This window comes from Nerophis ophidion, linkage group LG19 (assembly GCF_033978795.1).
Source record: "Nerophis ophidion isolate RoL-2023_Sa linkage group LG19, RoL_Noph_v1.0, whole genome shotgun sequence".
Lineage (NCBI taxonomy): Eukaryota > Metazoa > Chordata > Actinopteri > Syngnathiformes > Syngnathidae > Nerophis > Nerophis ophidion.
Window position 1 is genome coordinate 9,585,975 of NC_084629.1, and position 26,588 is coordinate 9,612,562.

The 26,588-nt window shown below is 40.6% G+C and overlaps 1 protein-coding gene across 1 annotated transcript in view; it reads right to left on the reverse strand.

Moving 5' to 3' along the window:
- Nucleotides 1–26,588, reverse strand: part of LOC133537936 (anosmin-1-like) — a 251,758-nt gene that overhangs the window by 20,874 nt on the left and 204,296 nt on the right. The window contains exons 8-9 of the mRNA XM_061879117.1: nt 24,398–24,542; nt 16,631–16,774 (exon numbers count right to left, since the gene is read on the reverse strand). Coding sequence (XP_061735101.1) covers nt 16,631–16,774; nt 24,398–24,542 — 289 coding nt within the window. The remainder of the gene's footprint in view (nt 1–16,630; nt 16,775–24,397; nt 24,543–26,588) is intronic.

Below are 26,588 nucleotides of genomic sequence, written 5' to 3' on the forward strand. Positions count from 1 at the left end.
GTAGATTTTTTGTGGACATGTTCCATAATTATTGATGTTACAGATTAGTTTTTAGGGAAGAAATGTTTAGAATTAAGTTCATGAATCCAGATGGATCTCTATTACCATCCCCAAAGAGGGCACTTTAAGTTTGAGATTACTTTTGACAAGAACAAGAAAGTTTGATCACATTACGCCTGTACTGGCTCACCTGCACTGGCTTCCTGTGCACTTAAGATGTGACTTTAAGGTTTTACTACTTACGTATAAAATACTACACGGTCTAGCTCCATCCTATCTTGCCGATTGTATTGTACCATATGTCCCGGCAAGAAATCTGCGTTCAAAAGACTCCGGCTAATTAGCGATTCCTAAAGCCCAAAAAAAGTCTGCGGGCTGTAGAGCGTTTTCCGTTCGGGCTCCAGTACTCTGGAATGCCCTCCCGGTAACAGTTCGAGATGCTACCTCAGTAGAAGCATTTAAGTCTCAACTTAAAACTCATTTGTATACTCTAGCCTTTAAATAGACCTCCTTTTTAGACCAGCTGATCTGCCGCTTCTTTTCTTTTTTCTCCTATGTCCCCCCCTCCTTAGTGGAGGGGGTCTGGTCCGATGACCATGGATGAAGTACTGGCTGTCCAGAGTCGAGACCCAGGATGGACCGCTCGTTGGGACCCAGGATGGACAGCTCGCCTGTGTATCGGTTGGGGACATCTCTACGATGCTGATCCGCCTCCGCTTGGGATGGTTTCCTGTGGACGGGACTCTCGCTGCTGTCTTGGATCCGCTTTGAACTGAACTCTTGAGGCTGTGTTGGAACCACTATGGATTGAACTTTCACAGTATCATGTATCATGTGGGTGGGTGGGGGGGGGGGGGGGGGGGGTAGCCCACATTTGAGGTCCTCTCCAAGGTTTCTTATAGTCAGCATTGTCACTGGCGTCCCGCTGGGTGTGAGTTTTCCTTGCCCCTATGTGGGTTCTTCTGAGGATGTCGTAGTCGTAATGGTTTGTACAATCCTTTGAGACATTTGTGATTTAGGGCTATATAAATAAACATTGATTGATTGATTGATTGTCTTGTGCTCCTATTTTGGTTGCTTTTTCTCTTTTTTTTTGGTATTTTCCTGTAGCAGTTTCATGTCTTCCTTTGAGCGGTACTTCCCGCATCTACTGTGTTTTAGCAATCAAGAATATTTCAGTTGTTTTTATCCTTCTTTGCGAGGACATTGTCGATTGTCATGTCATGTTCATACGTCACTTCCTGTTCATGAGAAAGGACGCAAAAGAAAAAGGCTCCGCTTTTGCTACCGGAGTTTTTGTTTATTCTGAAGATTTTGACCACTTATTTGCGACCACAGCCACAGGGGAGTAACCTGGCATCCTTGACCTCATTTTGGTCAGTTGCGAGGCACTGATACGCTGAAATAAGGCAAGTTAGATGAGTCGTTTGCCTCAAGCCATCGGCGCCTTACCGCAGCTCAAAGCGGTTGCCTAGCAACCAAAAACTACGGCGAGTTTACAGCTGTTTTAAAGTGCTTCCAACGTCGCAGTGTTTTAAGTTGACAGACTAACACCTCAAATTGATCTGTGAACAACACAAGGTACTCATTGTTGGAACAACCAAGTTAAACCTGCTGCAAGTGGCTAAAGTAACTGCCGTTTAATACACAAGAGGCACTGACGTCATCGATCTGCCGCTATGCCAAAAGCTAAAGGGAAGACTGAAAGCCCGAAACCTTCGGTGTCAGCCAACACAGGACACAACTGGGACCAAGATTTGAGACTGGATACAGGACATGATGGGGAACAAGGAGTACTACTAAAAATACTCCTTGAAATGAAAGAAGAAATTAAAGAAATAAAAAAAGATCAGAAAAAAGCAATGGAAGAACACAAACAAGATGTGAAAAGTCTGCAGCAAAATATTGAAAGTCTGCAAACTCAAATCATCACCAGAAAAAATGAAGTCTCTGATGTGTGCCAACATTTGAAGACCTTTCAAGAAGAAATGCGCCAACAAATGAAGACCTTTCAAGAAGAAATGTGCCAACAAATGAAGACCCTTCAAGAAGAAAACTACACGCTGTGGAATATCATAGATGAAATGGAGCAGGATAAACGAATGAATGAAATCATTGTGACAGGGCACCGAATTAAACCAAGATCCTATGCGAAAGCTGTGAATAATGAAGGTGAACCAGATGAAATGGATCTTGTCTCGGCAGAACAGCAAGTAGTCAACTTCCTGCAAACAAAGGAAATTGAAATCGACATTAATACCATCGAAACATGCATCCCACTGAACAGAAGAGACAACAACGCCACTCCAGTTGTGCTTGTGAAATTTGTAGACAGAAAATCTAAAATGGCATTGCTGAGACAGGGAAAGAAGCTGAAGGGAACAAATGTGTACATGAATGAGCATCTCACTAAACGTAATGCTGGAATCGCCAAGAAAGCACGCGACTTGAGAAAGCAGGGAAAAATCCAGGGAACTTGGAGCGCCAACTGTAAAATCTACATCAAGCTGAATGGAGGTCCAGAAGCAAGAGTAATTGTTGTCAATGACATCAAAGACCTGGACAAATTTTAAGTTTACACAGCTTCCACAATAACGATGATAATGGACTCTGACAGAAAACAAGCACCTAAATTCAACATCAACACTACTATACTGCAAGGGACGACTAAAAAAGAAGACTCAGATTCAGGACTGCATCCATCTACACTTATAGAAATTATTGAAACGACATCAAAGATTGTTGAGCAAGGAAATATGGAACTACAAAACTTCTGCAACAAAGAGCACAAAAACCAGGATTTGGAAAACGATATAGATCCAGATACAAATTTTTTTTCCCACATTAGTAATAATTGTTTTTATTACACAGATGAGCAATATAATAGCAACATTAAAAGTGACAACAAATTGTCAATTATTCATTTTAATAGCAGAAGCTTGTATGCAAACTACAACAACATTAAGAACTTTTTGGAACACATCAACGAACCCTTCAAAGTGATCGCCATCACAGAAACATGGATTGATGATAAAAAAGGAATAGATTTTGATCTGGAAGGATATGAACTAAACTATATTAACAGAACCAACAAAAATGGAGGAGGAGTAGCTGTGTATGTGATGAAGAACCTGAACTACAAAGTGGTAAAAAACATGTCATTTGCTATAGATAACATCTTAGAATGTATTACCATTGAAATATGTCAGGAAAATAGCAAAAAAATAGTAATTAGTTGTATATACAGATCACCTAAGTCAAGTATAGAAACATTTGAAGAATGGATCAAGGCAACTTACATGGACAATGGTAAAAAAATAATTTTCTTATGCGGTGACTTTAATATTGACTTATTGAACCCTAACAAGCAAAAGTTTATTGATGACTTCATTGATACAATGTACAGCATCAGTTTATATCCTAAAATCACAAAGCCAAGCAGAATCACAGGACACTGTGCCACGCTTATTGATAATATTTTTACTAATGATTTTGATAATAACACTACAAGTGGTTTACTTATAACCGACGTTAGTGATCATCTGCCAGTTTTTACAATATATGATGGAAACTGTAAAAAGAACACGGAAGACAAAAGGACATTTCAAAGACTGTGCACAGAGAAGAGGATGATTGCTTTCAAAATGGAGCTACAAAAGCAAGATTGGGACAATGTGTACAATGAAGAAGAGGTTGATGAAGCATATGAATATTTCTTAAACAAGTTCATAATACTTTATGACAAACATTGTCCATGGAGACAACTCAGTAGTAAACAGAGAAAGAATAATCAACCATGGATGACAAAAGGATTAAAAAATGCTTGTAAGAAGAAGAATACGCTATATAGAAAATTTATAGTACAAAGAACTACTGAGGCAGAAGTTAAGTACAAAAAGTATAAAAACAAGTTAACAAACATACTACGATCATGTAGAAAAGAATATTACAGTGAATTATTGGACAGGAACAAAAATAATATGAGAGCAACATGGGGCATTCTCAATAGCATTATTAAAAATGGCACTAAGAGGGATTACCCCCATTACTTCTTAGACAGAAATAAATATAATGACAACATAAAGGAAGTAGTTGAAAGCTTTAATAACTACTTTGTAAATATTGGACCAAAATTGGAAGAAAGGATTCCAGACCCAGTTTCAATTGAGGACTATTATGATACCATAGAGCGAAATCCCAACTCCATGTTCCTCAGTAATGTGACACAGGAGGAAATAGTTAAAATTGTGAAAAAATGTAAATCAAAGACTTCAACTGATTGTAATGGAATTGATATGGATACGATAAAAAAGGTGATTGATGAGATCTCAGGACCATTAATGTATATTAGTAACCTATCATTTCAAACAGGTACATTTCCAAACAAAATGAAAATAGCTAAAGTTGCACCAATTTATAAGACTGGTGATAAACATCTATTTACAAATTATAGACCTGTTTCTTTACTTCCACAATTTTCTAAAATCATTGAAAAACTGTTCAATAACAGATTAGAGAGTTTCATAAATAAATATAGAATACTCGAAGAGAACCAATATGGATACAGAGCTAATGTTTCAACTTCAATGGCTTTAATTGAAATCACAGAAGAAATTACCAATGCAATAGATAATAAAAAATGTGCGGCAGCAGTGTTTATGGATCTAACTAAAGCATTTGACACAATTAATCACAATATTTTAATAAAAAAACTGGAACGATATGGCATCAGAGGGTTAGTCTTAAATTGGATAAGAAGTTATCTAACGAACAGGAAACAATACGTGAAGCTAGGCGAACATACTTCTACAATGCTAAATATTTCCTGTGGTGTACCTCAGGGATCAATACTGGGACCTAAATTATTCAATCTCTATATAAATGACATTTGTAAAGTTACAAGAGATTTAAAGTTAGTATTATTTGCGGATGATACAACAGCCTTTTGTTCAGGAGAGAACACACAGTGGATAATACAAATAATAACAGAAGAAATGAACAAATTAAAAAAATGGTTTGACAAAAACAGACTATCATTGAATCTCAGTAAAACTAAAATAATGCTATTTGGTAACAGTAGAAAAGAAAGTCAAACACAAATACAAATAGACGGAATAGAAATTGAAAGAGTAAATGAAACCAAATTTCTAGGTATAATGATTGATGATAAATTGAACTGGAAATCTCATGTAAAAAATATACAACATAAAGTTGCAAGAAATACATCAATAATGAATAAAGCCAAATATTTTCTAGACCAAAAATCACTTTATATTCTCTACTGCTCACTAGTGTTACCATATCTGAGTTACTGTGTAGAAATATGGGGAAATAATTACAAAAGTACACTTCATTCACTAACAGTGTTACAAAAAAGATCAGTTAGAATAATACATAATGTTGGATATAGAGAACATACAAACCCTTTATTTATTGAATCAAAGATACTGAAATTCCACGACATAGTGGAATTGCAAACAGCTAAGATTATACACAAAGTAAACTATAACCTGCTTCCCAAGAATATACAACAATTCTTCTCAACAAAAGAAGAGAAATATAATCTTAGAGAAAAATGTAATTTAAAACATTTGTATGCACGTACAACACTTAAAACCTTCAGTATATCAGTATGTGGAATTAAATTATGGAATGGATTAAGCAAAGCAATCAAACAATGTACTAATATGATCCACTTCAAGAAACTCTTCAAACTGGAAGTGTTAACAAAGTACAAAAATGAAGAACCATGATAAACATTCTGATTTTACTCACACATTCATTTTCAAAGTAATCTGATTCATCTCATCGTATGGATTAAAATTTAAGCAATTATTTATTTATTTATTTATTTGTATTGTGATTACTTATTACTTATGGAGTATACATTGTGAATACATTGAGAACAGGAAGTGAACAAAAGTTTTAGCAACTGTTATGTAAAGAAAAGGGGTAGGATTAAATAAGCTCTGCTTCTTCCTCCTCCTTTTCGAACATGTTGGAAAGAGAAACTGGAAATTGTGATGTATCATGTTGTATGCTTGCATGTTCGAAATAAACTCAAACTCAACTCAACTCAACTCAACTCAATGTTCGGATGTACATGTCACGATCCGCGACTCGGATCGTGTATGGTTTTGCCTTTTTGATATGTTTTTCATCCTGTTTGTTTCTGGACTCTGCCGATCCTTGTGTTTGAGCACTTCCTCGTTTGTTTTAGTCACCATGGCAACGTATTGTGCTCCTCCTCACGGGCTCATGTCATTATTTGTGTATTTAAGCCCACCTGATTCCTTAGTTCGTCCTCGGTCCATTGTTTGCTTCACGCAACAAGTCACGTTATGTAGTCTGTTCTATGTCTTTCCAAGTGCTAAGTTCCGCCTTAGCTTCGTTATATTTTTGTATTTTTTGTCTCCAGCTAAGGTTAGCATTAGCTTCCTGTGCGTAGGCACGCGCTTTATTTTTCCATTTTTGTGTCAGTGGTCTTTTGTTTTATTATATTAAAAACAATTCTTACCTGCAATCCTACTGACTGGTTGTGTGTGCATCCACAAAGTGGCAACTCCGCCGCAACGCGTGACAATACATTGTCTTTGCTCCACAGTAAGTCTTTGCTGTCGTCCAGCATTCTGTTTTTTTGTTTACTTTGTAGCCAGTTCATTTTTAGTTTTGCTCTGCATAGCCTTCCCTAAGCTTTAATGCCTTTTCTTAGGGGCACTCACCTTGTGTTTATGTTTTATGCATTAGGAACCTTTTTTTTTTTTTACCTGCACCCTGCTTCCCGCTGTTTCCGACATCTACAAAGCAATTCGCTCCAGACAGCACCAACAACACCACATCATTTTCAGACTGTAATTACTGGTTTGCAAAAAACAATTTTAACCCATATAGGTGAAATTAGATAATCTCCCACGGCACACCAGACTGTATCTCACGGCACAGTGGTTGAAAAAGACTGTTCTGCCGCACCCGTTCAAGAAGTCAAGAATGGTAAGAAGTATTTTATATATTATTACTTAGCTTCAGAATAAAAATTTTATTAAAAAGAATAACATACATGTTATACCCTAATGTTGGTTTTACATAAAAATGCACACATTTAGTTGTATTCAGTGTTTAAAAAACATTATATGGCTCTCACTGAAATACATTTTAAAATATTTGGCTTCCATGGCTCTCTCAGCCAAAAAGGTTCCCGACCCCTGGATTAGGGGGCACTTGAATAAAAAAAAAATGTTCACAAAAAGGTTGAGAACCACTGCCCTAGTCAATAATGATAAAATCAGGAGAAGAAGGATGCTTCTTTATTCATGACATTGTTAGACATAAAAGTGATAATTATACAACACTTAAAGTAGTAACTTAATCCTCGCATGACAGTATTTGATTAAACGTGCAGGATATCTCAATAGACAGGCCGAAATGATTAAGTGACAACTTTTCAAGTTCTGAGATGATGAAGATAACTTATCTCTCGCTTCCTGCTCTATCATTTTTCAACTGCAAAACTTTTCCATTTCGAAAGTCGTTCCCAGTTAATGAGTTGTTGACAGTTAGCTTGGTGGATCTACAGAGAATTATAAAGATTCTGCTGTTTTGTTTTAAGCGGTTAGACCAGTGGTGTCAAACTCAAATACAGAGTGGGCCAAAATTTTAAACTGAACAAAGCCGTGGGCCAAAGTTGAAAAAATTAACCTATTAATATGGACCCAAACAAGTTTTGCATGAACTATTGAACAAGCAAGGCTTATATAACTTTATAGTGACATGCAAAATCCAATATCAATGGCATATCAAATAAAATTTGAATAAAAATTGAATGCGTCTATTCTATTTGCAGCCTTCTGAGGTAAATATCAAAACAAACTTTTTCCGCGGGCTAATAATGAATTTGAAAATAAAATAATAATGAATGTATCAAACATTCAAGCCTCGAAGTAGCAAGAGAAAGTGCATGAAAAAAACCTTAATTATTGCTCAGTTTGCTACACTGATTTGCTTTAACACTGAATATGGAAAAAGCAACGCTTATATAACTTAATAGTGCAAAATCAACTTTAAAAAAACAAACGAAAAAACATCAATGGTATATAAAAAAAAAAAATTCTAATGAAAAATTGAATGCCTCTTTTCTATTTGCAGCCTTCGGAGGTAAATATCAACATTAACTTTTTCCACAGGCGAATGCATTTGAAAATAAAGTAACAATGAATAAATCAACCATTCAGGCCTTTTTACTGCTCAGTTTGCGAGACACGGTTGTTGGTAGCAAACGGTGTATATTGTAGCGTCCCGGAAGAGTTAGTGCTGCAAGGGGCTCTGGGTATTTGTACTGTTGTGTTACGGTGCAGATGTTCTCCCGAAAATGTGTTTGTCATTCTTGCATGGTGTGGATCCACAATGTGGCGCATATTTGTGACAGTTTTAAAGTTGTTTATACGGCCACCCTTATGGCTTTTGAATAAGTATGCCATGCATTCACTTGTGTGTGTGTAAAAGCCGCATATATTAGGGGCCGGCACGCTGTTTGTAAGGAGGAAAACCGGACATGATGACAGGTTGTAGAAGACGCTAAAGGCGGTGCCTTTAAGGCACGCCCCCAATATTGTTGTACGGGTAGAAATCGGGAGAAATTTGGGAGAATTGTTGCCCTGTGAGATTTTTGGGAGGGGCACTGAAATTAGGGAGTCTCCCGGGTAAATTAGGAGGGTTGGCAAGTATGAGTATTAGCGGTAAATGCGGTGTACCGGCGGGCCAGCTCTAATGTTAATTGGAAATTGCCTCAAGGGCCAAATTAAATTACATGGCGGGCCAAATTTGGCCCGCGAGCCAGAGTTTCACACCCATGGGTTAGACCAGGGGTAGGGAACCTATGGCTCTAGAGCCAGATGTGGCTCTTTTGATGACTGCATCTGGCTCTCGGATAAATCTGAGCTGACATTGCGTAACACGATAAGTAATGAATAATTCCACATGTAATCACAGTGTTAAAAAAAAAAGTTCAAAATATAAAACATTCTGATGCATTTTTAATCCATCCATCCGTTTCCTACCGCACCAGTTCAAGAAGTGTTAATGGTAAGAAGTTATTTATATATTATTGGTTAGTGTAGGGTTTGCCCTCCTGGGGGGTTTTCAGACCACCAAACACAGACATGAGATCCTGTTTCAGGGTTACAATATTGTTTTATTTTTCAATAGGTCTCTCAGTTTTTTTCCAGCAATTGTCTTTTCCTCTTTCGTTCTCGCATGCGCTCTGGCTCTACCCCAACCCCATCGCTCCTCCTGGCTGCTGCTTATAACAGAGCGACAGGTGATAAGATAACAAGGCCCAGGTGGGCCGTCTACACACCTGTCGCTGATTTCGAGGCCGATCTGGCAACACCCCTCTTCGCTGCAGGCCCGCAGGCCACGCCTCCTCCACAGTTAGCTTCAGAATAACAGTGTAATTACAAAGAATAAGAGACCTATTATACTCTAGAAATGTTGGTCTTACTTAAAATGCACGCATTTAGTTGTGTTCAGTGTTGAAAAAAATATTATATGGCTCTTAAGTAAATACATTTTGAAATATTTGGATTCTTAGCTCTCTCAGCCAAAAAGGTTCCCGACCCCTGGGTTAGACTCTTCGGGTTCACACTTGTTTTCTTTGCGGCCTGGTTCACGGAAGAATCTCGACAAGCCAACTTTGTGCACCAAACGTACAATTTTAGCAGCTCGCTAGTGAGCAGAGCCAAACATTTAACAGCTAAAAACCGTTCCAGATATTTCCCCCAGGGACTTGGTCGAGACTTAAAGCGGAGCTAACAAAGAGTAAATAGCGGGCAGATGCACAGTCCAGCATGGACAATGGCATCGCAGATGTTTGCTATCAAGTCAGCAAACTGTCAGTTTGCACCCCAAATGGCAGAAAAAAAAAAGGACTGCGAGTCTTCTTAGTGCGGCCGAAACCTCCATAATGGGACACATTAGTGCTCATAAATGCACTCTTGCCTCTCATGAGCTCATCATCAGCGCGGGCCTCCTCTAACGTTCCCAAATTCATTATTCATTCAACTGTGTCGCTCGAATGTGTGCGGAAAAAAAAAAACGTGTCCGATTAATAATTGAGCGACGCTACGTTTCGCCTTCCAGCGGGGGCCGGGGTTGCGGCAGGGAGATAAAAGGGGCCCTTTGAAGGCTTAGACGCAGCGCTGGCATTTGGAGCCCCTGAGCTCTTTGGAAGCAGAAGAGAGGAATTACAGGGTACCAGGAAGTAGGAGAGAGAGAGAGAAAATAAACAAGATATGCCGAGCCTGGCAGAGAGAGAGGAGGCGGCATGTACGGCAAGACCAGGATGTGGAAATCAGGTAGAGCAGGGTTTTTCAAACACTGTGCCGTGTCATACGGTCTGGTGTGCCGTGGGAGATTATCACATTTCACCTATTGGGTTAAAAATATTCTTTGCAAATGTGTTGTTGTTGAGTGTCGGTGCTGTCTAGAGCTCGGCGGAGTAACCGTGTAATACTCTTCCATACCAGTAGGTGGCAACTGGTAGCTAATTGCTTTGTAGATGTCGGAAACACCGGAAGGCGGTTTGCAGGTAAAAAAGTGTCTAATGCTCATACTTGCCAACCTTGAGACCTCCGATTTCGGGAGGTGGGGGGTGGAGGGCGTGGTCGGGGGCGGGGCGCACGAGGTTGGGGGCGTGGTTAAGAGGGGAGGAGTATATTTATGCTAGATTCACCGAGTCAAGTATTTCATATATATATATTTATGTATATATATTAGGGCTGTGAATCTTTGGATGTCCCACGATTCGATTCAATATCGATTCTTGGGGTCACGATTCGATAATATATCGATTTTTTTCGATTCAATTCGATTCTCGATTCAAAAACGATTTTTTTTCCCGATTTAAAAGGATTCTGTATATATTCAACACATAGGATTTCAGCAGGATCTACCCCAGTCTGCTGACATGCTAGCAGAGTAGTAGATTTGAAAAAAAAAAAAAAGCTTTTATTATTGTAAAGGACAATGTTTTATCAACTGATTGCAATAATGTAAATTTGTTTTAACTATTAAACGAACCAAAAATATGACTTATTTTATCTTTGTGAAAACATTGGACACAGTGTGTTGTCAAGCTTATGAGATGTGATGCAAGTGTAAGCCACTGTGACACTATTGTTCTTTTTTTATATTTTTATAAATGTCTAATGATAATGTCAGTGAGGGATTTTTAATCACTACTATGCTGAAATTATAACTAATATTGATACTATTGTTGATGATAATATTGTTTGTTTCAATACTTTTGGTTTGTTCTGTGTCATGTTTGTGTCTCCTCTCAAGTGCTCTGTTTATTGCAGTTCTGAGTGTTGCTGGGTCAGGTTTGGTTCTAGAATTGGATTGCATTGTTATGGTATTGCTGTGTATTGTTTTGTTGGATTGATAAAAAAAAATGTTTTTTTTCAATAAAAAAAAATTTATTTTTTAAAAATTAGAATCGGTTCTGAATCGCACAACATAAACAATTCGATTCGTATTCGAATCGATTTTTTCCCACACCCCTAATATATATATATATATATATATATACATATATATATATATATATATATATATATATATATATATATATATATATATATATATATATATATATATATATATATATATATATAAGACATACTTGAATTTCAGTGTTCATTTATTTACACATTTACACACACATAACACTCATCTACTCATTGTTGAGTTAAGGGTTGAATTGTCCATCCTTGTTTTTCTAACCATATTCATGTACAGTAAATGGCAGTGTTGTCCTGTTTAAGAGTCTCACAACTTTGCTGTTTACGGCAAACGAACTGCTTTACGGTAGACGAAAACGGACTGCTGTTGTTGTGTGTTGTCTTACCGCGCTAGGAGGACGTTAATGAAACTGCCTAACAATAAACCCACATAAGAAACCAAGAACTCGCCCTCGATCATTCTACAGTTATAACATCATTGGGCAGATATGCTCTTTATACCCGTCACTCAGGTCCGCATGGAGCTGGAGGGGGCGTGGCCTCCAGCTCCGCCTGAATTCTGGGAGATTTTTGGGAAAATCCGGGAGGGTTGGCAAGTATGCTAATGCTTAAAGCAAAAATAAACAAAAGGTGAGTGCCCCTAAGAAAAGGCATTGAAGCTTAGGGAAGGCTATGCAGAACGAAACTAAAACTGAACTGGCTGCAAAGTACACAAAAACAGAATGCTGGACGACAGCAAAGACGGCGTCCACAATGTACATCCGTACATGACATGACAATCAGTGTCCACACAAAGAAGGATGAAAACAACTGAAATGTTTTTGATTGCTAAAACAAAGTAGATGCGGGAAATAGCGCTCAAGGAAAGACATGAAACTGCTACAGGAAAATACCAGAAAAAGAGAAAAAGCCACCAAAATAGGAGCGCAAGACAAGAACTAAAACACTACACACAGGAAAACAGCAAAAAAGTCAAAATAAGTCACGGCGTGATGTGACAGGTTGTGACAGTACACCTACTTTGAGACAAGAGCTATAGACCAGTTGATCTGCCGTTTCTTTTCTTTTTCTACTATGTCCCACTATCCCTTGTGGAGGGGGTCCGATCCGATCCGGTGGCCATGTACTGCTTGCCTGTGTATCGGCTGGGGACATCTCTGCGCTGCTGATCCGCCTCCGCTTGGGATGGTTTCCTGCTGGCTCCGCTACGAACGGGACTCTCGCTGCTGTATTGGATCCGCTTTGGACTGGACTCTCGCGACTGTGTTGGATCCATTATGGATTGAAATTTCACAGTGTCATGTTAGACCCGCTCGACATCCATTGCTTTCCTCCTCTCCAAGGTTCTCATAGTCATCATTGTCACCGACGTCCCACTGGGTCATTATTGTCACCGATGTCCCACTGGGTGTGAGTTTTCCTTGCCCTTATGTGGGCCTACCGAGGATGTCGTAGTGGTTTGTGCAGCCCTTTGAGACACTAGTGATTTAGGGCTATATAAGTAAACATTGATTGATTGATTGATGGTTGGTTATGGTTTTAAGTCATATCCGACAATTTCGACAACGACTTTTTACTGTCAACTGAGTTTCGTTTTTTTAATCATTTCTGCTGGTGGCGTGCCTCCAGATTTTTTCAACGCAAAAAATGTGCTTTGGCTCAAAAAAGGTTGAAAAACACTGAGGTGGAGAACATCAATGCAGTGTTTGCGGAATCCTGAGTGGAAGTGAACCCCAGAGTTGTCGCTGTCGACGCCGTCCGACTGCCTTTTGTCTGTGTGTTGCAGACAGCGATATATTATCTGATCAAGTATACGCTTCAGTTTGCTTTGGTGTTCTGGAGACAACCCAGAGGCCAAAGCTGCTTTGGATCACAATGAATGAGAGTTTAATCACGGTCCAGTTAACCTGTCCCTTCATTTTCTCCGTCACACAAACCAGATGTCGTCCGACTCCCGACTGCCCGGGCCATCCTTGTGTTTACAGTAGTAGAACCGGGCTCGCCGGTGCCAAAAGACGGGGTCATCCCTCAAGTCTAATGAACGACAGCGGCACATACTGTACACTGCAGACGGAGCCTGGAAGAGGATTTACAGTGTTCTTAAACACAGTGATTCCCCCGGCCATGATTGATCGCAGTTAGCATCACTCAGCACGCCGCGTCCAAGCCAACCTTGCGAACAGCTTTTGGACCGACTCCATCTCTTCGCCTCTCTCTCTCTGATTCAGCAGTTGGTGTCTCACCAGGCCTTTCCCTCAAGCCAGGCTTTGCATTCTTGACTCAGGGATGTAGAGTTTGGCTTGGCCCGTGACATATATTAGTAACAGAACATAGACCAACGAATGGAACTTGACAGGTTACCCTTAGAGCGTTGCTCTCAAGGCTTCCATATTTCCACCATGGTATTAACCCAGTGGTTCTTAACCTGGGTTCGATCGAACCCTAGGGGTTCGGTGAGTCGGCCTCAGGGGTTCGGCAGAGGTCAAACCACATCCGACTCATCGTCTCAGCAGAAGTCACACTGATTTGCAGGTGTGTAATTCGTTGTGAGTTTATGCAGTCTAGTGTGAGTTTAGTGTTGGTTTTGTTCTTTGAACAAGGTGATGTTCATGCACGGTTCATTTTGTGCACCAGGAAAAAAAACATGGTAACACTTTTGTATGGGGGACATATTCACCATTAATTAGTTGCTTATTAACATGCAAATTAGTAACGTATTGGCTCTTAACTAGTCATTATTAAGTACTTATTAGAGATGCGCGGTCTCATCCACGGAGTCCGCGGGTAAACCGCGGGTCGGGCAGTTGACATGATGAAAAAATTGATTTTAATTAGATTCGGGCGGGTGGCGGTTGAACCATACAGAGACATTTGATATACATGGTTCTGGGATCGGTATCCTTTGCCATTCAAAGAGCTATTTAAGACCCATGTCATAAAGCGAAGAAATAAATAGAAGACGCTATTATTCTCTTGAATGCCTGCCGGCAGTCACTCAGATGTTAAATATTAGTGCGTGCTATGAAGCAATTGGCTTTGTCGCCTTCTACATCACACACGATCTGCTTGTCAGTCCAGCATTATGTTGTATGTGGCTTCCGCGGCAACACGCACACGACTGAAAGGCATACTGGGTGACACAGAGTACACTAATGGTTGTGATATAAACAATTTTAACACTCTTAGTAATATGCGCCACGCTTTGAAGCCACACCAATTAAGAACGACAAACACATTTCGGGAGAACATCCTCACAGTAACACAACATAAACGCAACACAACAAATACCCATAATCCTTTGTATTCATGACATCCTGACTATTTTATACACCCCCTCCCCCGTGCGTCGGTAAGGTGGGCGGGGTTGGGGGCGCGGGGGTGTAAAATATATTCAGGAAGTGTCATGAATACAAAGGATTATGGGTATTAGTTGCGGGGTTTTTTTTTGTTTTGTTTTCCCTTTGTCATGAAAAAGGGAGGTTTTTGTCATGAAAAAGGGATGTTTTTGGGGTTGGTGCACTAATTGTAAGCGTACATTGTGTTTTTTATGTTGTTTTAATAAAAAAAAATATATATATATATATATATATATATATTTTTTTTTTTTTTTTTAATTAAAAAATAATAAAAATTTGTGAAAAATTCTTCTGTGGCCCGGTACCAATCGATCGGTGGTTGGGGGACCACTGCCTTATTCGGCATGGCCTCATTATAACCCTAATCCTCTAACCCTAACCCTAACCAAATAACTCCAAATTAAGTCTTTGTTACTTAGAATATGTTCTCCATACTAAAGTGTTACCAAAAACACACACATTTGTCTTGAATAAAAAATCAAAAAACATTTTATTTTTCACTAAGAAGGGTTCGATGAATGCGCATATGAAACTAATGGGGTTCGGTACCTTCGATGAGGTTAAGAACCACTGTATTAACCGAAGTGTTGGGGAATGGACGCCACTGGGACAGGCACTGCACTGCACTGCACTTTATACCACCTTATGGCGAACCGTCCTGTTTCGTGTGACATCAGCTTTTGCGAGGATCTATTAAAGCATGGGTGTCAAACTCTTAATTTTATTTGGCCCTTGAGGCAATAATAAATTAACATTAGAACTGGCCTGCCGGTATTATACAGTAGCGGTGCCGCTGTATCACCGCATTCAACGCAAATTCTCAGACTTGCCAACCCTCCCGATTTTTCCAGGAGAATCCCGAATTTCAGTGCCCCCCCCCCCCGAAAATCTCCCGGGGCAACCATTCTCCCGAATTTCCACCCGGAGAACAATATTGGGGGCGTGCCTTAAAGGTACTGCTTTTAGAATCCTCTACAACCTGTCGTCACGTCCGCTTTTCCTCCATACAAACAGCGTGTCGGCCCAGTCACGTAATATATGCGGCTTCTACACACACACAAGTAAATGCAAGTCATACTTGGTCAACAGCCATACAGGTCACACTGAGGGTGGCCGTATAAACAACTTTAACACTGCTACACCACACTGTGAACCCACACCAAACAAGAATGACAAACACATTTCGGGAGAACATCCGCACTGTAACACAACATAAACACAACAGAACAAATACACAGAACCCCTTGCAGAACTAACTTTTCCGGGACACTACAATATACACCCCCGCTACCAACAAAAGTCGATGTTGCATGTCACTATAAAGTTATATAAACCTTGCTTGTTCAATATTAAATGCAAAACTTGTTTGGGTCCCCATTAAAAGGTTAAGTTGTTCAACTTTGGCCCGCGGCTTTGTTCAGTTTAGAATTTTGGCCCACTCTGTATTTGAGTTTGACACCCCTGTATTAAAAGCAGCTGTCAATAAATCCCATCGCGCAGCTCCCGCTCCGTGTGTTTATTGTTCTTTACTAAACAGTGGCTATGCTCTGCTCTGCCATGCGCGGCTTTTATGGCAATTTCACCGCCGCTCATATTACCCACACAAAGACACATTGATTCATTTAGAGCACTTACACAATCAGGTAACAGACCTATGAAAGAAAGATCCTTCTATTGTTTGGGTGGCAATAGCCAAGCATAACACATCACGATGGCATTCATCATTGAAAGGGCTGCTAATGAGATTTTGGATTCTACCTCCACGGTTCTTCCAGTAGACACGAACTTGCAGCTGGCCATCCAGGTAGAAGGGCGTGCCCACCTCCAGAGGACGGGAAGGCCGTTTCGCTTTGGCCAAGGTCGGGGATATCTCCTCTTTCTTCCACTTGTGCACCAGTTTGGCTGCGGAGGAGGAATGAGAAATGTTGGCTTCTGCAATGTAAATACAAGGCCGACTTGTGTCAGGGCAGCAGCATGGCGACACAAAGACAAGAGTTTCCTTGTCCAGCTACAACATGTTCTTTATGCATGAGTGTGCTGTAGCTGGATGTGTACCAACAGTGCCGAGGTTAGAGGCTTGTTGTGATTTACAGTCAACGTCTATACCTAAAATGTGAACCCTCGAAGCACTGAGCTAAGCCTGTGCAGGATGGAGACTACAAGTGGGAATATTATATCGAGCGCTTGCGGAGTGCAAACAAACATAAAGGGAAATTGTCTTTAGTCACTTTCATAATTAACTGCAAATTGTCTTTAGTCACTGTCATAATTAACTGTCATAATTAACTGCCTATTATCCTACTATCACACATCCCCCAAAAATGCGACTTATAAATGTTTTTTCCCTCCTTTATTATGCATTTTCGGCAGGTGCGACTTATACTCCAAAAAATAAGGTACTTAGTGGTTTAGAAGTAAATTAACCTCTGAAGGCCTTAGTTGGCCACATGCGTGGACAGCACTGTTTAGCTTACATTTCCAAAATTGTGTACACTACTGAATTGGGGTCTTATGCCGACATATGGACACTTATACTGCTATGTGGTGGTGTCAGACGAGTATAAGATACAATGGAATTTTGGGGAAAAAAAGCCTCAGTTCCCAAGCATATTCAGTCATATTCATATTTAGAATAATGTTACACTTAATATCATAAAAAGCTTGTGATCCTGTATAGTGTAATCACTTGGCTTCTTTTGCTTCCTTTACCATTGTCAATCTGTAGTTACCGTGTTTTTAGGACTATAAGTCGCAGTTTTTTTCATAGTTTGGCCGAAGGTGCGACTTATACTTTGTGCGTCGGTTGAGGTGGGCGGGGTGGGTTTGGTGCTAGCGGGGGTGGATTATGTAGCCCGGGAGAGTTAGGGATGCATGGGATTCTGTGGTTCTGTTGAGTTTGTTACGCGGTATAGCTCGGTTGGTAGAGCGGCCGTGTCAGCAACTTGAGGGTTGCAGGTTCGATCCCCTAGTCACTGCCGTTGTGTCCTTGGGCAAGACACTTTACCCACCTGCTCCCAGTGCCACCCACACTGGTTTAAATGTAACTTAGATATTGGGTTTCACTATGTAAAGCGCTTTGAGTCACTAGAGAAAAGCGCTATATAAATATAATTCACTTCACGCCGGTTCGGCATCATGGTACCGGGGTTCGATTCCCTCGAGGTTGCGTCAAAGGAAGAACACAACAAACACGGCGTGGCGCAGTGGAAGAGTGGCCGTGCGCAACCCGAGGGTCCCTGGTTCAAATCCCACCTAGTACCAACCTCGTCACGTCTGTTGTGTCCTGAGCAAGACACTTTTCACCCTTGCTCCTGATGGGTGCTGGTTGGCGCCTTGCATGGCAGCTCCCTCCATCAGTGTGTGAATGTGTGTGTGAATGGGTAAATGTGGAAGTAGTGTCAAAGTGCTTTGAGTACCTTGAAGGTAGAAAAGCGCTATACAAGTACAACCCATTTATCTTTTAAAGGTAGGATCTAACAAATGTATTAACAAAAGGTGAGCTCTGAACAAAAACACTGGAACTAATAAAAAGGGAAACAAAAGACGCTAGCGTGTAAGCTAGGAAATATAAAGAACTAAGACTTGGCACGATGGCACGAAAAGTAAGAAACAAAGATGATTAGCATGTGAGCTAAAGATGACAATAAGGTGGCCTAGCTAATGAGCTAGCGAGAAAAACATACCTGACGTTACTTGTTGCATGTGAGCAAATTAAGAGTCCCAGAAAGAATAAACAGAAGAGGCTGGCTTATAAAGGAGGGTGATTAGCTGAAGCAGGTGCGCGGACCGAGTGTAGCAGGTGAACTAATGCGTAACCATAGCGATGGACAAAACAGGAAATAAACGGGTCGGACGGAGAATGAAACAGAGATGGAAAAATAAACAACATGTGAAGATCCAAGTCACGGATCGTAACAGTGTTTCTGTTGTCTTACAGTGCGGCTGTGTTGGAGCCACTATGGATTGAACTTTCACAGTATCATGTTAGACCCGCTCGACATCCATTGCTTTCGGCCCCCTAGGGGGGGAGATTGCCCACATTTGAGGTCCTCTCCAAGGTTTCTCATGGTAAATGGGTTATACTTGTATAGCGCTTTTCTACCTTCGAGGTACTCAAAGCGCTTTGACACTATTTCCACATTCACCCACCCATACACACACACATTCACACACTGATGGCGGGAGCTGCCATGCAAGGCCCTAACCACGAACCATCAGGAGCAAGGGTGAAGTGTCTTGCTCAAGGACACAACAGACGTGACGATGTTGGTAGAAGGTGGGGATTGAACCAGGAACCCTCAGGTTGCTGGCACGGCCACTCTCCCAACCTCGCCACGCCGTCCCCACTCATAGTCATCATTGTCACTGGCGTCCCACTGGGTGTGAGTTCTCCTTGCCCTTATGTGGGTTCTTCCGAGGATGTCGTAGTCGTAGTGGTTTGTACAGTCCTTTGAGACATTTGTGATTTAGGGCTATATAAATAAACATTGATTGATTGATTGATTGATGTTCTCCCGAAATGTGTTTGTCATTCTTGTTTGTTGTGGGTTCAAGGTGTGGCGCATATTAGTAAGAGTGTTAAAGTTGTTTATATCACAACCCTCAGTGTAACCTGTATGGGTATAGAACAAGTATGCCGTGTGTCTGCAGAAGCCTCGTACGAAGTGAAGTGAATTATATTTATATAGCGCTTTTCTCTAGTGACTCAAAGCGCTTTACATAGTGAAACCCAATATCTAAGTTACATTTAAACCAGTGTGGGTGGCACTGGGAGCAGGTGGGTAAAGTGTCTTGCCCAAGGACACAACGGCAGTGACTAGGATGGCGGAAGCGGGAATCGAACCTGCAACCTTCAAGTTGCTGGCACAGACGCTCTACCAACCGAGCTATGCCGCCCGACATGTGAATGGGCTGGTAAGCTGTTAATTACGGTAGCAGAGAGCGCCATACGCATTGCCATCACACCACGTCCTTATTACTGTTGTTAGGGTGCAAATCAGAAGACCTGTGAGAGAACAGTTGCTCGGGAATACGGGAGTCTTCCGGTAAAATCGGGAAGGTTGGCCAATGTGGTGTTGTCAAGCGGCCTTCAAATAAAATTTGCGGGTTGCATTAGTATTATATTTCCATTTTAAGGCGCGGTTTAAAAATATCACAGAAAAAAAAAAACTTTGCACTATGTGTTATTTCATTTTAAATTTCAAAAGAGTCTTGTGGCTCCCTATGTTTTCTTTATTTTGTGAAAGGGCTCGAAATGGCTCTTTGAGTGGTAAAGGTTGCCGACCCCTGACGTAAGAGATAAGACGTATAAGATTTTATCGGATTTAGCGATTAGGAGTGACAGATTGGTAAACGTATAGCATGTTCTATATGTTATAGTTATTTGAATGACTCTTACCATAATATGTTACGTAAACATACCAGGCACCTTCTCAGTTGGTTATTTATGCGTCATATAACGGACACTTATTCAGCCTGTTGTTCACTATTCTTTATTTATTTTATCAATCAATCAATCAATCAATGTTTATTTATATAGCCCTAAATCACAAATGTCTCAAAGGACTGTACAAACCATTACGACTACGACATCCTCGGAAGAACCCACAAAAGGGCAAGGAAAACTCACACCCAGTGGGCAGGGAGAATTCACATCCAGTGGGACGCCAGTGACAATGCTGACTATGAGAAACCTTGGAGAGGACCTCAGAAGTGGGCAACCCCCCCTCTAGGGAACCGAAAGCAATGGATGTCGAGCGGGTCTAACATGATACTGTGAAAGTTCAATCCATAGTGGCTCCAACACAGCCGCGAGAGTTATTCTTGGTGTTGGGTATTATCAAATAAATTTCCCCCAAAAATGCGACTTATATATGTTTTTTCCCTTCTTTATTATGCATTTTCGGCAGGTGCGACTTATACTCCGAAAAATACGGTAAATTAGTGGTTTAAATTAGTGGCCTTAGTTGGCCACATGCGTGGACAGCACTGTTTAGCTCTCATTTCCAAAATTGTGTACACTACTGAATTGGGGTCTTATGCCGACATATGGACACTTATACTGCTATGTGGTGGTGTCAGACGAATACAACATACAATGGAATTTGGGGGAAAAAAAAGTGTAAAAATAAAAATTTGCATGTCACTACACATAAGTACACATTTGTGTACTTATGGACTAAGTACATCATATCAAAAGATTTGTACTTTTTATTCTAATTAGGGTCCATCCATCCATCCATTTCTACCACTTATTCCCTTCGATGTCGCGGGGGGCACTGAAGCATATCTCAGCTACAATCGGCTTATTGGACACCCTGGGTCCAATAAGCCCAAATAGCAAAGATAAATAAAAAAAGCATGTAAACAAACAGCTTGGGCCTTAAGAGATTAAGGAATGAAAAGAAAAACAACTGATATTTTCAAATCCCTATTTTCATTTGTATAATTTCTAACATTCCAGTATCCTCAGTCTGCAATTATCGTTGCACTTTCCCAAGTCTTGTCTCCTTTGCAAAGCCTGACCAAACTGTCATCGGCAGAGTTTTCAGTCACTCTTAATGCAATCATCAAAAAGGCCAAAATATGTATATCATTGACATGTCTTAATGTCAACTATGTTTTATCTTGGAAATACAAATGCTAATACAAATGACAGGAGAAATTAACAAAAACTAAAAAGATGGTTTGACAAAAACAGACTATTTTTGAATCTCAGTAAAACTACAATAATGCTATTTGGTAGCAGTAGAAGAGAAAGTCAAACAGAAAATATAAATAGACAGAGTAGACATTAAAAGGGTAAAAGAAAACACATTTTTGGGTGTAATAATAGATGATGAAATGAATTGGGAATCTCAGGTAAAAAAATATGCAGCATAAAGTAGCAAGAAACATGTCAATAATGCTAGACCAAAAATCACTTACTGCACATTAGTGTTACCATATCTGAGGTATTGTGCAGAAATATGGGGAAATAACTACAAATGTGCGCTTCATTCAAAAACTGTATTACAAAAAAATGAATTAGAATAATACATAATGTTGGATATAGAGAACATACAAACCCTTTATTTATTAAATCATAATTACTAATATTCAACAATTTGGTGCATTTGCAAAACGCTAAAATTATGTTAAAGCAAGCTATAACCTGCTACCCAAGAGTGTAAAACAATTCTTCTCAACAAAAGAGGAGACATATAATCCAAGAGGAAAATCTCATTTAAAACATTTGTATGCTCGTACAGCACTTAAAACCTTCAACATATCCGTATGTGGGATTAAATTATGAAATGGATTAACCAAAGAAATCAAATTAAGCACCAATATGATTCAGTTTGAGAGACTGTTCAAACTACAAGTGTTCACAAAGTACACAGACCAATGATTATGGTGAACATGAGGTGGTGACTTGTCCAGGGTGTACACCGCCTTCCGCCCGAATGCAGCTGAGATAGACTACAGCACCCCCGCAACCCTGAACGGGACACGCGGTAGAAAATGGATGGATGGATCTTGAACCCTTTTTTTTCGTCTTTTTTTTAGATTTAATTTAGACAAAGATTATTTATATATTTATTATTTGTTTGTGTGAATGTGAGTGTGAATGTTGTCTGTCTTTCTGTGTTGGCCCTGCGATGAGGTGGCGACTTGTCCAGGGTGTACCCCGCCTTCCGCCCGATTGTAGCTGAGATAGGCGCCAGCGCCCCCCGCGACCCCGTAAGGGACAAGCGGTAGAAATGGATGGATGGATGTCTGCTTACTCTGTTATATTATGTATTTATTATTTATTTGTTCACTGTTCTGTTACCGAGAACAAGGAAATTGGATAAAATTGCTATGGAATGAAAAGAGGTAGCATTAAATAAGCTCTGCTTCTTCCTACGGACATGCTGTAATGAAACAACTGGAAATGTGTATGGGATGCATGGTAAAGTTAAAGTACCAATGATTGTCTCACACACACTAAGTGAGGTGAAATGTGTCCTCTGCATTTGACCAATCTCCTTGATCACCCCCTGGGAGGTGAGGGGAGCAGTGGGCAGCAGCGGTGCCGCGCCCAGGAATCATTTTTGGTGATTTAACCCCCAATTTCAACCCTTATTGCTGAGTGCCAAGCAGGGAGGTAATCGGTCCAATTTTTGTAGTCTTTGGTATGACCCGGGGTTTGAACTCACAACCTACCGATCTCTAACCACTAGGCCACAGAGTAGATCCAAATGAACTGAAACTGAACTGAACTGAAATACTTTGTCCCAAACTATTGGATCACGTGTTGATTTTGCAGTGACAGTAAGTTAATCAACTTTTCTGAAAAAACACTCAAAGTTAGGGATGTCCCGACCCAGGTTTTTGCACTTCCGATCCGATACCGATATTGATTTTGCACTTCCGATCCGATACTGGCTGATACTGGCCCATCTGAGCATGTATTAAAGTTTTAAGTTATTTAGCCTACTCAGTTGTCATATTCATGTTAAAAAGGGTTTTAGTACTCTTGATAACAACTAGCCAGCTGAATTAGGTGAGTTTGAATAATACACAATAGTTGGTATTCAAGGATAAACACAAAATAGAAAAAAATTATACATGACAAACAGAAATGGCATCATTACACAGTAAAAAAAGTGAACAGTATAAAGTGCAAATAATGCTGTAAATATTTAAAAAGCAAAACACACAAACAACCTGAGTGGGATAAAATGTCTAAAACTCAGCATCAAACTTAAAAAAAAAAAAAATTATATATATATTGATAAATTGATTGATATATATATATATATATATATATATATATATATATATATATATATATATATATATATATATATATATATATATATATATATATATATATATATATATATATACACATACAGTATATCTACACACTCCTTTCAATTGTTTTCCCCAGTCAGGGGGGGGGAAACAATTGAAGTCCAAGCATAATGTGGAGATTCTTTCTAACAAAGACGAGCACTTCAAGATGCACAGGTGTCAGCCTGCTCCTGTGTTCATTTATGAAGGCTAAAAAGCCTCTCACTCTCAAGAGTCATTAAAATGTCTTACAACTTTACCACCACGCGTGACTTTATTGTGGCATGTTTTGCACTCCACCTCTTCATCTTTTTCGTTTTGTAGGGTAAAATAATCCCACACAGCTGACATTTTTACCGTAACTTTTAATTCAAACGGCCGTCTTAACGGTTAGAACACAGACCTGTGGGTGTGTTGCAGGTGTGCTGGAAAATGCGAAATGGAGCGTAGGGAGCAGCAGAAGAGTGGAGTGTATTATTTAAATCGGTGCGTTGGAAAACACGGACCGGATTTTTTATTTTTTTAACTTTATCTGGATCGGCATTTTCCCATGCCTTGCCGATACGCCTTTTTTGGCAAATATCGGCGGCCGATCCGATCCAAATATTGGATCGCGACAACCTTACTCAAACTGTCATTTTATTGCGAGTCACACATTAGCAGCTGAAGGAATGAGTAACTATTATCCCAACTTGTTGTGTTTACCTGATTCGGAATTCTGGGTGGTGCTGAATTGCAGCAGGGCCTTGGGACTCTTCAGTCGCACCTGTCCCCAGTACGTCACAGCCTGCAGCTCCACCGTGTAGCTGCTGTTCGCTTGCAAGGCCTCCAGGTCCACCCAAGTCTGAGCCTGTAGCAACAGAAACATGTCAGAGGTTGGCATTTACACAATATCACTAAACTCCGACTGCTTGTCACCATCCCAGCGCCGAGCTCAGCTTCTGCCAATCGAAGCCTACAGGAAAAGCCCTGCTTATGAGGAACACATGTAGAGCTGAGGAAGAGGTATTGCGGTGAGGAGATAGCCTTCGGGGCCCCGAGCAAAGGGAGCCGTGTTGTCACAGCCTCCCAGGGCTTCCTCCCCCGAGTTGGACTCCTTACATTCCACCAACAGTGTGAGTCCTTGATGAGCTCCTGTTATTGACTGTGCGTGTTTTGACATTCTTCGACCAGCAGGGTGCTTTGGAAGCCCCAAGGTGCCAAAGTGGAAAGCAGTAGTACATGTGTCAATATGGTGTCCGGTGTCTTTGCTCTCTGTGCCACATCTGCTCTTCATTTTTTTAAACTAATTCAGGAGAACACTCTCCGCAGGTGTGTGCGGACTGTCTAGACAAGCAGTCTTTCTGCTCGCGTCCCTAATGAAATCAGTTTCACAGATAGCGATCCCCAGGTATGCGATGCCGTACGTACATGCTGAAGGATTTATGGTTTTACAGAATCACTACATCTTATTACATCTATAAGATTTACACTACATTGCCTAAAGTATTTAGCCACCCATCCAAATGATGACAATCGGGTGTCCTAATCACTTGGCACGGTGTTTAAAATCAATCAATCAATCAATCAATGTTTATTTATATAGCCCCAAATCACAAATGTCTCAAAGGACTGCACAAATCATTACGACTACAACATCCTCGGAAGAACCCACAAAAGGGCAAGGAAAACTCACACCCAGTGGGCAGGGAGAATTCACATCCAGTGGGACGCCAGTGACAATGCTGACTATGAGAAACCTTGGAGGGGACCTCAGATGTGGGCAACCCCCCCCCCCCTCTAGGGGACCGAAAGCAATGGATGTCGAGCGGGTCTAACATGATACTGTGAAAGTTCAATCCATAGTGGCTCCGAGACAGCAGTGAGAGTCCCGTCCACAGGAAACCATCTCAAGCGGATCAGCAGCGTAGCGATGTCCCCAACCGATACAGGCGAGCGGTCCATCCTGGGTCCCGACGAGCGGTCCATCTTGGGTCTCGACTCTGGACAGTCAGTACTTCATCCATGGTCATCGGACCGGACCCCCTCCACAAGGGAGGGGGGGACATAGGAGAAAGAAAAGAAGCGGCAGATCAACTGGTCTAAAAAGGAGGTCTATTTAAAGGCTAGAGTATACAGATGAGTTTTAAGATGAGACTTAAATGCTTCTACTGAGGTAGCATCTCGAACTGTTACCGGGAGGGCATTCCAGAGTACTGGAGGCCGAACGGAAAACGCTCTATAGCCCGCAGACTTTTTTTCAAGCACTTAGGCATGGAGACTGTTTCTACAAACATTTGTGAAAGAATGGGCCGCTCTCAGTGATTCACTCCCATGAATAGATTTACGTGGACCCCGACTTAAACAAGTTGAATAACCTATTCAGGTGTTACCATTTAGTGGTCAATTGTACGGAATATGTACTGTACTGTGCAATCTACTAATAAAAGTTTCAATCAGTCAATCAATCAATTTCCAGCCCGGGACTGTCCTAGGATGCCACAAATCCAGTCGTGAAATTTCCTCGCTCCTAAACATTCCAAAGTCAACTTTATTATAAGAAAAGTGAAGAGTTTGGGAACAACAGCAACTCAGCCAACAAGTGGTAGGCCACGAAAACGGACAGAGAGGGGTCAGGGGATGCTGAAGCGCATAGTGCAAAGACATTCTGCACGGTCAGTTGCTACGGAGCTCCAAACTTTCCAATTACCGTATTTCCTTGAATTTTCGCGGGGGCGCTAATTAATTTAAAACCTCTTCTCACTCCGGCGCTTACCAAAGGCATGCGGTAAATTTAGGCCTGCGCTTATAAATTTAATTGTGATATAAGGATACCATCATAAAAAGCACATTTAATTTAAAAAAAAAAGTTATTATGGTCTTACTTTTACTTATAAATGAAGTCCATGCGCAGCTC